Consider the following 15,013-nt stretch of genomic DNA (forward strand, 5'->3'; position numbering starts at 1 on the left):
ATCTCTTTTCTTCGTGTTAGATGATGATGAAATTGATCTGAACACCATAGGTAAGCTTTACATCACCACCATCGTAATCAACGATCTATCCATTTTTTTCTACCTTTCCTTTTCGTTTTTTTTAAGGACAAGTCAACGGTCATTTGTGACAACATAAGGAAGACTCACCATAAACTATGGGCCTTATAAAACCCATTCGATATGTAAATATGTAAGATAACATTTTAATTTTGAACAAGCCCATTATTATTTTTACAACTTATTATATTGCAAACTAAAAAATCATTATACCAAATATAAATATAGTTTTGAGATAATTTATATTTTATCATATTACATTTTATAAGTATGTAAGTTTTTAAAAATTTTAATATTTTGAAGTCTCTATTTTTATTTCAAAATTATATTAAAGATAAGGTATTATGTTTTCGATTTCTCCATTTATTTTTTATCTAAATTTGTCCGTTTAGAAATATTAACAAGTTTATATTTATATTTTACCCACGGAAAACTTTGAATATATGTTTTTACGATCAAATAAAATTACTAACTCGGAATAAGTATTATACACCTCAAAACTATAACATATCATGTATTAAAATTGCTTGAAGCAAACAGTAACCCACGGAAAACTTTGAATATATGTTTTTCCGATCAAATAAAATTACTAACTCGGAATAAGTATTATACACCTCAAAACTATAATATATCATGTATTAAAATTGCTTGAAGCAAACAGTAACCCACGGAAAACTTTGAATATATGTTTTTCCGATCAAATAAAATTACTAACTCGGAATAAGTATTATACACCTCAAAACTATAACATATCATGTATTAAAATTGCTTGAAGCAAACAGTAATCCCGCGCGGGCGCACGGGTCATGATCTAGTTAATAAATTTAAACTTAAACATTTTTGTATTTCTATAATTTAATAAATCATTTCCTAAATTAAAGCACAATAGATTTAATTAGTTGCAATAATTATAGCATACACCCAACAAACAATACATTGGTTTTGTTAACAACTCAATATATAATGTATCTCGACCATTAAAACTTCAAGAAGATGACCTCTATCTGTACAATATACCCATTCATACGTTTCAATCACCATACGTTTCAACCATAAGCCAAAGTTTTTTTTTTTTTTTGATATCTCTGGTGTCTGGGCAGCCACTTTCCCAAATATCCCCGAAGGGGTCCAGCGCCCCAGCAGTAAGGATGTTAAATCGCTGTGGCCGGGTTTCGAAGCTGGGTGGCGGGCACCTCAGCCGAGGTTCCATTACCACCAGACTACGAAGCCCGGTTACCATAAGCCAAAGTTCAAAAAAAAAAATCACCATAAGATTATTTGCTGGCCTCCAACAAATAATTCTTCCTAAACTCTTGTGATGTTTCCCTAATCACATACAATGATGCTATTTAATAAAACCACCTCTCTACTCATTTTTTGAAATCATAATTAACTCATTTTATTGATATGCATACGAGGATACTATTTATTTAAAATCATAATAATAATAAGGTTATTTAAAAAAGTAAAAATAATAATAAAGTCAATTTTGAATACAAACAATATTTAAAAGTATTCCTTATTTATTAACTCGATCTATTGTTAGTCAAATCTAACAATATTAAATCATCTTTTAAAATGGAAATATTATTTTCTAACATACATAAACTGCTTAACATGTACTGTCGAATATTCTAATATGGATTACCAAGGTAAAAGAAGGTTCTAATATTAAAAAAATCATACAAGAGATTAATTGGACTGGTTTTGTTATCAATTGAGGATGTTATAATTAGGCCTGGGCACGGATCGGATATTCGGGTTTTTGAAGGTATTTGTGATTTGCTTCGAATGTTACGGATATCTGATTTTTCGATTTGCTTTGCTTCGGAAAAATACGGATATTCGGAAAAACGGATATCCGGAAAATAAATAGATATTTGCGGATATTCGCGGATACTTACGGATCTCTCATTTGTTTTGATTAATACAAATAATCTTAAAAATTTGATACAAATTTGTTTTGTAAAATATATTTTTTGCATGATATAAAAGATAAAAATTAAAAAAAGCAATGAATCTTCATATTTTGTAAATTTTTAAACTTAGTTAAAATTATAATAACACAAAACTTAAAAAAAAATTATAATTATCGTAAATATTTTCTCTTCCTTTTATGTAATACTTTTATATAAGTAATAATATGAATAGAATCTATCAAATAATATATTAGAATAATAATTATATAATTTTATACATTTAAAACTTTAAATATAATCAAAATATACATGTATTTATATATTGACGGATCGGATCGGATATTCGCTTCCCAAAATTTTAATATTTGTGATTTGCTTCGATTTTGACGGATATTGAATTTTAGTATTTGCTTTGCTTCGAAAGCTTACGGATATTCGGAATTTTCGAATCGAATAGCAACGGATAACGAATCGAATCAAATTTAACGGATAAAATGCCCAGCCCTAGTTATAATTAGAGATTTGACTATAATAGTTTAAGGAATGATTTTGCAGGAAAAATATAAGAATTATGTATTTAGTGTTTTTATAAACAGTTTATGTGATTCGATTTCTAGTTACTCTATATTAATGTTCACAATTTTAGGTAAAATTTATTAAAAGGTAAATTTATAAAATTTGATTATTGTAAAATGTTAGACTGGTACTGACTGACTATAAGGTATATCGAATTTATAATTATATGCAAAAAGTAAGAAATCCAAACAAAGTCATCTGACAATAATTGGAGGTTTATGGAACACGGAAATGGAATGTAATTCTCCTATTGAGCGATCAGCGGTGTCATAGGAAGAATATTAAGTAAAAAAGTATATTGTAGGAAAAGAAGTATATAATCAGATACTTCGCCATATTATTAAACTTCATACAGTGAAAATGAATTAGATGCTGATTCTTGCTAATCCTAAGTTGTCGGGAAGAAAGCAACTTACATCAATAGTTGACATTTAAGTCAACGGTAATAACATTATAATACATATAAATAAAATTAGTGTACGGATAAGCCACATACATTTTATAATATAAACTTGCTTAACTGGAAATTACAATCAATCAAAACCTATATTTGCATGATCACACAAACTTTAAAAGTTCTTTACAAATATTTACAAAATCCTGCATGAATAATTGGATAGGCGTAGAAAACATATATAACAATATATGAGGCAAACTCTAGATTTATATATGATTTTTAACTCCACTGCGGAAACGTGTTATGATAACTAGACGCAGGCGAAAACGCGAAACTGTGATGAGGCTTTGGAAGGAAAACGTCAAAAGGATTGGCTGGAGTAAGAGAGACTGTTGCAGCGGCGGGTGTGGTGGTTGTTGGTGCGTTTCCCTCGGGGACGTTAACGGTTGTGATGTCGTGAATGCTTGACCGCCGTTTGTCTTTACAATCCGTGAGCTGTCGAATGAAATATTTTTGAGCGTGCGAAGCAACTTGCGTCGGCGTTCGAGTTGTCACAAAGTTTCTTGCAATGTTTCGCCAATCTCCTTTTCCATATTTCTTCAGACCCATTAGAAATCGTCTGTAAAGAAAAATCCATAATATATTTAATTAACCGATAAAAAATTCGAAGTAAATATTTAGATATTCAACTAAACTAGTGATGAATTGTTACACCTAGTACCAATCGTCGGTGGCTTTGTTAAATAAATACTAGTAAACTTCATTTAAAGCAAGGAATTATAGCTAAAAATCTAAGGTAGTTATTTTAAAGGAAAACTATATATATATAGAGGATACAAGGGTTAGATCAAAAACTATTTACTAAAATCTAAAAGGTTCATGGTATTTTCTGAATAAATGTTAGTAGTAATTTAAGAAAAAAACATAATATGTGCTATATTCCCCTTTTAGAATTGTCGGAATAAGTTAAGCGATAGATAATTAGTTCATAATGTTTTGTAACTAACCGGTGTTCTTCCTCGGTCCATGGAACTCCTTTCTTCCGTTCTTTCTCTGGTATCGGAGCCCTGAAACCATCAGTCATCGCCGGCGTACTTCTCTTTCCTCCCACGACATAATCGTAACCGTAACCGCAAGAGGAGTTCTCTAGCCCAAAGAAGTAATCACATGTGGTCTCTGAGGAGGCGTCGTAGCCGTAGCGAGGATCGGGGACAAGTCCGGCCTCGATGTCACTGACGTCATCCAGCAGTTTCTTGTATCGTTTAATGACGTCATATACGGTTTTCCCCGGGATCAAAGCGGCGATCTTCGACCAGCTCTCTACGTCTTCTTTGTCGTCGATAAAGGCGAGGGCTTTCTCGAAACGTTTATTTTCCTCCACCGTCCACGTGACATCTTTGACTTCTTGAAAAATCCAGTTTGTATTCTCCGGTGAAAAACACTTGAAACCACCTCCGTTTGTCGACGACATAGCTAGGTGTGCTCTTCTTTTTTGAAAGAAAATCTTGAAGAACACAAAACAATAGTGAGAGAGAAGAAGAGAATCAATGGCTTTTTGATTGACTGTTCTGGAGTCTCCAGTGAAGGAGAAAAAAAGAAGCTACTTTTTTTAAAAAGGATTTTCTTTACGAAATTATTACAAAAGAGAAAATGAAACAGAGCATAAAGTGGATGTCTTTACAAACGAGAAAACAAAAGTGAACTTTGCTTTTTAATTATTTTCTTTTTCTATAGTTCACGTGATGATCAATAGGGAGTACACTGCATTGTTAAAAAAAAGTTTAGATATTTCGATTTAACCAGAGATATTTTTTCCCGTATGTCAATCATTAATAGTTTATTATCTCAGTTGTAATCTATCTCTGCCAATAAGTATATGACAACTCCTTCGTGAAATTATATATGCTGTTCTTCTTCTTCTTTTTTACTTTGTACTAAAGGCCAGATAAATTCGCTTACTATGGGTTATCTTATTTGACAATAGCATTTATATTTTTAGTGTTATTATACAAAATAGATGTGGGATTAGACTAAACCAAACGAACGTGTCGATATATGATTTCATAGTTTGTGTTTTATGACAAAGGAAGTGTAACCAATCAAATGAAAAAGACCAGAAAACGACTGTTCAATGGTTTGGCCGGTTCTTAATTCGTTGTTTAATCTAACATATACTTAAATAAGAGCGCATTTTTGTTGTTGTCAACACGAAATAACCTATTCAATATATAATTTTAATGCACATACTCATTACATAACCTAACAGCCTAACACACACAAAAGTTAAACAAATACAAGTATACAACAAGTCGGAATATTATATCTATAACATATTTAATCTAAGGAATTTATTAAGTTGTGCAGTGTTCGTAGAAAACACAGCATTTTTAATGTTAGCTGAAGTATGTTACCATGGAGTCTATATATTTAAATGAAAAACAACTATTTTTTTTTCACAAGAAAACGTTAGTTAATTAACTGGACCATATAATCTCATATGGGGTTCTTGTTTTTGCCATTGTCAATGTTCGAACTCTTCTACGTACCGAATGAAAAGATGCATATCAAACGAGGGTATTCTTTGATTTTTAAGACAACATAATCTATAGAACCGTCGTACAAATGAGTCAGGTGGTGAACATAACTCAAAATAAATTTAAAAGAAAAACGAAACGCGGAACATAGCTGTGGGTGGCAAGTAGCCAAGGATATTGTTGTGTAAGAAACGAAACGCGGAACATATTTATTGTTGTGTAATTGTTCATAATATAAGGGATATCGTGAAACATATATGTGTTGGTTGTTTTCATATCGTAAAGTTAATATATATTAATGTCTCACCACCTCATATGGACGGTATCAAACTCCACCTCTAGCCAACTATATAATTTTAACATCTTCAAAAAAACTATAATTTTAATCGGTAAAAGTATATAAAGCGTCGCTACCAATTATTTATAACTACCAACAGGCCACAGTCATTTTGTTTTCCAAACCCATCATATCTTTTCTTTTCCTTATCGAAAAGCATAGTTAAAAATGGATGTGAATAACACGAACACACCTAATAGACTGATAAGGTGAATCGGAAAACATCAACGGATACTTGTGTCTATATCACTTTCACATGTATGATGTATCACATATATCTCACATTCAAATTTTGTTTTATATCCCATTAATTTAACAGCTGAATTTCATATTAACTTATTTTATAATATTTAAAAATCATGGTAGGGACCAACAAAGGAATACCGCAAAATTGAAGTTGTCACATTCATTGAACAATACACAAAATTTGAAGCGTAAAATGCAAGTGTCATCTGCTGATTTTTAGCGACACAATTTTCTGTTGGACAGAGTGACTTCTTCTTGGATCTACATTTAGCAAGATTCGCTTACTATAATTAGTAAAAAAACATTTTCTGTCAAATTTATTACTCTTGCTTGGCTTTAATTATTTTATTTCGTTCAGCCGGAGTATTTTGTTTTCTCTTTCACGTTTCTACTATTGGAAATTGACATTGCACCTACTTAATAAAATTCAGCAAAAAATATTTTTATTATTAATTTTATCGAATCATAACTAGACACCGTTTTAACTTTCGGTGAAAGTCCGAAATATTTAGCACACTGTAAAAAGGGCCCCGGGAAAACATTATTGTTTTCTACTAAATCCAGCCTTTTCTTATCATCCAATTGTTTTATAAAATATTAAAATTAGATCGTCAATCCTGCAGGTAGATGTTAAAGATAATCTATGGTGTAATATTGTGTTCTGGTTTATGAATGATAAAACTTCGTGTGTGTGGATCCTATTTTTATGTTCCAAGATTCATAACATCTATATATGTTACATAACGATTACTAGACATTCACCCGTCCGACCGGGCGGGTATTTATTTTCTGTTTTTAAATTTTGTGTTTATATTAAATGATGAATTTGTAATATTTGCACATAAATTCCGATTGAAAATTAATTTTTGCAGTAATAATAAAACTTAAAATTAAAAGCTTAATAAAATATTTTGATACATAATTTAATTTTCTTAATAAAAATAATATAGAGGTGGGTCATATTTTTTTCCAATTTCAAAATCTTAGCATCCCAATAAAATAAATTTATAAATACATAAAATATATAAACCATATTTGGAACAATATTTCTATCAAAATAATTTGTAAAGAAAAATAATTTAGCAATGTTGTTGTTTATTTCTAGAGTTTGACCCGTGACCGTATAAATATTTGCTTTCATTTTAAATTTTTATTTGTACTAATGATATAATATATATATATATATATATATATATATATATAAATTAAAATGTATTACATAATTATTAATAAAACATTTTAAAACATAACAACTTTATTTATTACGTTGAATAATTATATTTTGTGATTTTGATCGTCTATTATATCACAATGTATCATATACACAAATCCAACATTATAACTTATTATATTTATATTATGAAACCATTATACTAATAATATATGAATAAATTATTTTATATTTTATTTATATATTATATAAATTGATTATGATGTGTGATATTTATTTTATTATTTATACCAATAAATATTAAAAATATTTAACATGTTAAAACGAAGTATATTGGGAAATCTATTTTCGTAAATATTTGATTAAGAAAAATCTATTATTTAAATTAAGAAAATACATTAAATGCTTAAATCTATTATTTAAATTAGGAAAAGATAAGTATACTTAAATATATGTTCAATAAAGACAAGTATACTTAAATATAGGAAAAACCAGTATACTTAAATATAGGTTCAATAAAGACAATTATAATTAAGAAAAATGTATTTACAAATCAGAAAACAATTATAACTAAGGAAAATTAATTTATTGCTTCAGTGGTATTCTAATGTAATTAACTTCAAAAACTTAGGGGTATTTTCAAAGTGTACTTCTATTTTAATAATATATAGATGTAAACTCGATCATTATTTAATGCAATTAGTTGAAGTTAAAAAAATAAACTTCAGACAAACTTCACAAAAGTTCGTGTGCGTGGATCTTCAGTATGTGTTACTGACAGTTTGCTATGTTCGATAAACTTGAAATAATTTAAGAAAAAAATTATCTATTTTATACTGAGATATGGATTAAGGAAAGAGAAAAGTTTTAGATACTTAGAGCATCTCCAACTCATTACTATTTTCACTTCTATAATAGCATTTAGAGGTGAAATTACTCCAACCCACCTCTATTTTTTCCTCTATTATAGAGATCTTTATTTTTTCCTCTATTTATAGAGGAAAAAATAGCATTCCTCTATAGAGGAAAAAATAGCATTTCTCTATTTAGGAAAAAATAGCATTTTTCTATTTTTTACTCTATATTTTAGATATTACTATTTTACATGAATACATTGGAGCATATCTCACCTCTATTGTAGAGTTTCCTTATTTTAGAGGTGAAAATAGCAAAATACATTGAAGATGGTCTTAGAAATTATCTAAATATCATATGTTTAGAGTGATTAGAACTTTTGTGTTTTATAAATAGAGATGTCAAAGTTTGGTATTTTATAAGAGTTGTGTGAGCTTTAGTTTTGAGTGATTTTCTAAACATTGAAAGATTAATAAGAGAAGACATTCTTATTAAATTCTGATTGAGTTATACACGTTCGAAACTACATGCTCAATATTTGGGATAATCTATATAGATAAAGTTTCACCATTTTGTTGGTTATAAAATATTGGTGAGTTGAAAACGGGTGTGCTTTTTCATCATTTCATTAAAGCGTAACACAAGCATACAATTACTGCAGTGTGACTGTTTGCACACAAATATCTAATTGAAATATATCAAGAAAAGACTTAATTGATGTTTGATAAAAAAAAAAGACTTGATTGATTAATTTTGGAGTTGTCAACATTTGGGAAGATCGCTTGGAGGAGGAAGAATTGATTGGTTGGGGCCTTTACCATTCTCCACCAGAAAAGCCATCTTAAGTCCCCATGTTGTGTGCACCTCTAAATGGCAATGCATAAACCAAACACCTGCAACCACATAAATATTAGTACAAAACCCCCCCACAGTTATTAATTATAACCTCTATATGTTGTTGTACATTTATGTGATATTAAGGCTCTAATTAGCTTGTAGTTCTGTTTTCTATTAAATTAACAAAAACTAAATCAAATATATAACTTTCTCTTAACTTTGGTTCTAAATTGGATTAGTTATAACTTATATATTTGGTTAGATGATATATATACCAGGATTATCCGCTCGAAATCTGATGGCCGCCCAACCACCAGAAGGTACTCCAACCGTATTCCTCTCCACAGGATCAACAAGATTAAATTTCTTGGAATCTTTTTTGGAGTTATAATTACCAGATCCAATACCAACTACAAAGAAATTAAATCCATGAAGATGAATTGGATGGTTCTCCGGTGCCACATTTCCAGTATCCTGTAAAATAACTTGCACAGTTGAATTGTACGGAAGCTTGTAAAGCTTTGTGGCTTTCATGGTTGCAAGATTCGAAGGTGGTTTCCCGGTATAATCAAAAACATGGTGCGGTTTAGCTGGAAAATCGGTTGTGTAGATTCCAGTTAGGTTGAAGTAATGCGCTTGAAGCAGAGCTGTTTTAGGCATTTTGAATGTAATGTTGTTTATCGTAGCGACTACTCGTGTCAAATTCCCGGCTTTACAACTGTGACAACGGTTGATTCCTAATCCGACGGTGAATAAGAGATCATGATCTACACTGGTTGGAACTTTAGCTGGATATATGACTGAATTAAGACTGCGTAGAGAATTAACAAACGAGTTGGCAACGAAAGTGGCATTCTGAGGAGGTGGTGAAGTGGTTTTGGTAGGTGTGGCCGAGAGTGTGCCGGAGTAATGTACTGTAGCAGTGGCTGTACGATTGTCCACAGCCACGACGGTCGAGTCTTGGAATGGAGCGGCGGCAATTAGGTATTTGCCTGAGGGACGGGCAGCCGAGACTAAGGCGGTGGTGGTTTGGCCGGGTGCGATTAGGATTGTATCAGTGGTGAAGGTTTTGACGTAGACGGCGTCAACTTCCACAATGGTGAAGCGGTGACCAGCGATCTTGAAGAACAGCTCTTCGTTCAGTGCTGCGTTTATTAGTCGTAGCATGTATGTTTTTCCGCTCTCTACCACCAATTTAAAATTACCTAAAACAAAAAAAAAGTTAACAATATAATAAAATAATTATATATTAATTTATAGTCTGTTATACATAATTTTTGTTTGTTTGAAATTATGAATAAATTAATTAAGGATGTTTCAGTTGATGTAAAAATTCATAAATTCAAATTGTTGGAGACCGGATTAACTACCTTGCGAAGGGCAGTTTGGGACGAGACCTGAATGGCCGTTAATGACATGAGCATCTGAGACATTAGGTGCTAAACCGGATTTTAATGCTTCATTAATAACATTTTCGGTGTCGGATTTCCACCACTCACCTACAGAAAGATAAACAGGGAGTTCCAAACTACTAATCAAATAACAAATTTAAAGCATTCCATAAGTATCTATCTCGATTTAATACCTAGTACGATGACTTCTTCTCTGTGTGGTTTAGGGAACGGGTAAGGTAGACCCGGTTTTGGCAGAATCACGATGGCACCATGAACCGTAGCTCGGAGCCAGAGAACATGTGCGTGCCACCAGAGTGTTCCACGTTGCCCTGTGACCGTGAAGTTATACACGTAGCTGTGACCTGGTTTAATGGGGCATTGGGTTATGTAGGCTGGTCCATCGGCCCAACCGGTTCGTAATTGTCTTATTCCATGCCTGCGAAAAAGATATAATATTTAGGTCCAACTTGGAGAGTTTGGAAGTGGCAGGTAATTAATTTGATAGTTTCAAATGATCAGGTTTGGTTCTCACCAATGGATAGAGACATTATACTTGACGTTGTTGACGACGTTAACGAGAACTGTGTCGTCTTCATTAGCATAGATTGTGGGTCCTGGAAACTTACCGTTAACGGTAACTATCTGTTTCGTTGAGCAAAGCCGCGTCATTTGCTTCGTTACCACCTGAAAGTTTAAATAGTTACGTTTAAGTACTTCTATTTAATCCCAAAATGTATGAAATTCTATTTTTGACGAGACCATTATATATGAAATCATGTGTTATGATAACGCTGATGCGGACTTACATTAAACGTGTACTTGCGGATTGCACCGTGGACACATGCTGGAAAGGCCAGCAATGCAAAGAGCACCAAAATCCGTATTGGAAATTCCATTTTTAGTTATCTTCAAAGTTTAGTAAAGTTGCTGATGCTGTGTTGATTTCTCTACTTTCTCTCTTTCTTTTGTGATTTGAAATTATGATTCATGACATCGTTGGCTTATAAAGATGCAGATGTTGGGTTCTTGTGCTTTGTCAGTTTGGTAAAGCTCGAAAGCTTAGAGGGAAAGTATATGTTTCTCTTTGTGGGTTGGAACCTAAGCGTAGGTTGGATTCTTTTCATGTTTTCTTATCGATGCCTTGTTTTCCATTGGTTCTGAAAAATGATTATTCAGTGATGATGTCTTTTTACGTACAATATCATTATCTTTTTAAGAAATGAAGAAAGTAAATTTATAGAAATAGTGTCGACTATTACACCATGAAAACACATCATCAATGTTTTTCTTAGTTAATGAAATAAAAGCAACAATTTCTATCATTTTCTGTACTCGTATATATATAAGCCAAGACTCCAATAAAAATGAATACCTCAAGGGGTTTATGTAAAATTACATGTGAACATTTTATAAACTGAATACGATAGGTTTTCCAAGTGATACTGATAACTATCATGATCTACAAAAACAAATCATATATATAGGATCATATGGCATGTATTGACAAACGTGCAGTGTAACAAATGTAATTAGATATTGAAGGTAATTAGCCTTTATTTTTCCTAGAAATAGTAAGAAGATGGTTGAGAAATAGCTTTCAAGAAATCATATCGGAGGATAACATCTGACAGAAATGATTATATTTGTTGGGAAGCAATAACCGAACTAATTCGTTTGGTCCGGAATTTAAAAGTAGTCAACCTGTATTTGAGTGCGACGGTTTTTTTTTTCTTTCGAATTATCTTATATTTGGGCTAAAGTTTTGCATATGAATTTGCTATCTTAATATGAGATATTTGGGGTGTTGATTTCAGTCAAATGATTAAATAACCATTGGGGAAACTGGATTTTATAAATAGTTAAATCAATTTTGTCTGTATGGAGTCTATATGAACCACTTAACAATATTTAAGGCCCAAAAATACTTTTGGTAAACAAGAAACAATATTTTTAGATTTATAGATTTATTAATTTATAGATTGGTTATTTTTAGATTTATATCTATATTAAGTATGTTTTATGTAAAAGAACTTGATTTTATGGTATATATATTGATTAAATTTTACAGATATAAATTTATGTTATTATTATTTGATTATTTGGTTTGTAGAAAATATGTACCGTAAATGTAAATACATCTGAAGTGTAAAATGAAAAATAATATCAATATATTTAAAAATATTAAGAAAAATTATAGATATACTTTTACTATGAATAAAGAACAAAACACATAATCTATTGTTTATATTTATATAAATTATTATTTTATCATCTTACTGAATTGTGTCAATTTTATACTAGTTCATTTTGAAACTGGTGAAATTTATTAGTTTATGATGTTTTTTAATTTATCGAATATTAATTTATAGAATTTATTAAACAAATTATATTTATTGTCTTTATTAGTCACAGACTGACAGCTAGGACCAAATGTAGAGGTAAACTATACTTGATAGATAAACTAAAGAAAATCACATACTGGATGCACCAATAAAAAAGAAATTACGTACTTCCACTAAAACTCTTATATCTCTAGGGTTTTCTCTCAGACACGGAGTCCAAGACAGCCGCATCTGAAGCTTCCTCCGCCATGACGGCCGCATCTGAAGCTTCCTCCGCCATGAAGATCTCTCCCTCGTGCAGCTCCTTCTCCTCCTGAAAGTTGTGGGCTCGTCCTCCGCCGTCACCACCCACACCGCGTGAAGTCCTCTTCGATCTCTTTGTTTCCATGGAGTCTCTATTTGCTGTCTCAGTTTCTGCTTCCCCACCGCCCTCAGAGCCACCAGATCCGGACCTCGATGTAGCTTTTCCGGTGGAACCTCCTCCCCCTCCAGTCCCTCCCGACCCTCCGCCGGTTGTCTATCTTTCCGTTTCTACTGTGTTTATTGCTTCTTTGGCCGCTGTAACTCCCGTTGTCCGCTTCTCTGGGGATTCCTGGAGGGCTTCTTCAAACGGCACCGCTGTTCACTTTGTTCCCTACCGCTGCGTCTCTCCTCCACCTTGCTTGAGATCTGATAGAAACAGCTCGCTAACCATAGATCTGCACCGGAAATCCCATCTCATCCCACCGCAGCCACTTCCCGTTCCCTCCATCCCCGATGCTTTAGATTTATGCTTTTTTAACACCGATGTTCGTGGGATTCCACACCTAACACGGGTTATAGATCTGGTTCTTTGTCGATTTGAAAGCTTGTATTCACACCGCTCCTACTCCATATCTGCCGCCGTCAAGCTCACCTACGATTCTGGTGGTCGGATATATCTCGGTGAGGATTCTCCCCGTGTTATATGTACCCTTCCGCTGCTCGTTATCCATATCACACCGTATTTGAAGGGTGAACCTCTACCGGACTCATCCGCCGCCTCGTCCACTCTCGGCTGTCTCGTCTCCTCAGACTCTGAGTCCTTCTCTGTCCGACGGAGACCGACCCAGTCCAAACACGAGATGGGCTTCATCAAATCCTATTTGGACTTGGCAAACCCAACATGGCTCACATGCCCCCATCTCCTGCTACTTGTTTCACAGCCCATTTCAAAGTGGGGTGGGTTAGTCTTCTTGAGTAACCCGCTAAAAGTATTCGGTGGATTCACCTTTATTTTTACCGAAACTGATTTGCACTCAATGCTTCATTTCTCTTGTACGAAGAATTTAATTGATGTTCATTTACTGGTGGATTCATCAGGCTCTTTTTCATTTTCATCATCTCTAGCATCCTTTTTCTTGGAGAAGCGAACCATATTACCACTCCTCTCATCTTTGAGAAATGTTTCCCCTCCAAACACTAAATGGAGTTGTGTATCTTTATCCATAACCATTTTGTCATCTTGTGTAGCGGTCCGTTTGGGGCCTGAAGATGCAACGGATATTGTCTCGATGATATTCCGAGGTGCGGATTGGATCTTAACGTCACGATTCAAAGTGACTAAATCTCAAGTCTCCGGCGCTGTCGTGATACTTGTTTCGACGCACTCGAGCATTGCTTCGAGTTCGCTGTCATTCTATCTTAGAGGTTTCTCTACTTTTATGTTGTATGTTTTTGTGTTAGTCTTTGTTGGAGTTTGGTTAAATTCCCTCTTTATTTGTAGTTCGAATGTTTGAAGTTTTAATGGAAGTTGTGTTTCAAAAAAAAAAAGGATGCACCAAAGAGATTTTTCTCAATTATCTAAGCAATCCATGTAGCTTTACAATTTTTTTGAAGAACTAAGAAGTAAATGTAAAAACTAATAAGTGAAAAAAAAAACAGTATGTGCACTAAATAATTCTGTTACGCTCGAGTCCGTGACGAGTTTGTAATCGCTCATGTCAAAATTTTATGAATCTAGACACAGAATAAGTAGTAATAAAGCTCGACAGGTGTTTGTTTTAGTAAAAACTGAATGTGCGGGTATATTTTTCTTTTTATAAATGTTTAACTTTAATATTATCATAAAACTTTAAATATATGATTTATATCTTAATAGTTAATATTATATATTGTATAACTCTTTAGTCTTATTAATTTATGAATATGGAGATTTTATACATTTTACCTTTTTGTATTTGTTTTTATTATACTTTCGAGTTTTCATAATTTGAAATAATCAAATAAAACAAATTCTTCAATATATGGTTTTTAAAAATATATAGATGTAGAAATAAAATGTTAACATATGTTAATAAATTTATTTG

The 15,013-nt window shown here is 32.4% G+C and overlaps 3 protein-coding genes across 4 annotated transcripts; 1 reads left to right on the forward strand and 2 right to left on the reverse strand.

The window, feature by feature from the left end:
• Positions 1 to 3,051: 3,051 nt before the first annotated feature.
• Positions 3,052 to 4,639, reverse strand: LOC108829086 (transcription factor DIVARICATA). The gene is made up of 2 exons (XM_018602746.2): positions 3,978 to 4,639; positions 3,052 to 3,589 (listed from the first exon to the last, which is right to left on the reverse strand). The coding sequence occupies exons 1-2, from the start codon at positions 4,439 to 4,441 to the stop codon at positions 3,250 to 3,252; spliced, it is 804 nt and encodes a 267-aa protein (XP_018458248.2). The 5' UTR covers positions 4,442 to 4,639; the 3' UTR covers positions 3,052 to 3,249.
• A 4,054-nt stretch (positions 4,640 to 8,693) lies between these two features.
• LOC108839701 (laccase-10) lies at positions 8,694 to 11,299 on the reverse strand. The gene is made up of 6 exons (XM_018612481.2): positions 11,151 to 11,299; positions 10,877 to 11,028; positions 10,536 to 10,780; positions 10,321 to 10,449; positions 9,226 to 10,155; positions 8,694 to 9,006 (listed from the first exon to the last, which is right to left on the reverse strand). Exons 1-6 carry the CDS (start codon positions 11,238 to 11,240, stop codon positions 8,876 to 8,878), a joined length of 1,677 nt encoding a protein of 558 aa, XP_018467983.2. The 5' UTR covers positions 11,241 to 11,299; the 3' UTR covers positions 8,694 to 8,875.
• Positions 11,300 to 12,824: 1,525 nt separating this feature from the next.
• Positions 12,825 to 14,494, forward strand: LOC130507920 (uncharacterized). Of its 2 annotated transcripts, none has more exons than XM_057002726.1 (2): positions 12,825 to 13,890; positions 14,178 to 14,494. In XM_057002726.1, the coding sequence occupies exons 1-2, from the start codon at positions 13,073 to 13,075 to the stop codon at positions 14,194 to 14,196; spliced, it is 837 nt and encodes a 278-aa protein (XP_056858706.1). In that variant the 5' UTR covers positions 12,825 to 13,072; the 3' UTR covers positions 14,197 to 14,494. The 2 variants fall into 2 exon arrangements, with proteins under 2 accessions (XP_056858706.1, XP_056858705.1); XM_057002725.1 differs by having other exon boundaries at positions 12,825 to 13,886.
• Positions 14,495 to 15,013: the final 519 nt, after the last annotated feature.

This window comes from Raphanus sativus, chromosome 2 (assembly GCF_000801105.2).
Source record: "Raphanus sativus cultivar WK10039 chromosome 2, ASM80110v3, whole genome shotgun sequence".
NCBI classification, from domain to species: domain Eukaryota; kingdom Viridiplantae; phylum Streptophyta; class Magnoliopsida; order Brassicales; family Brassicaceae; genus Raphanus; species Raphanus sativus.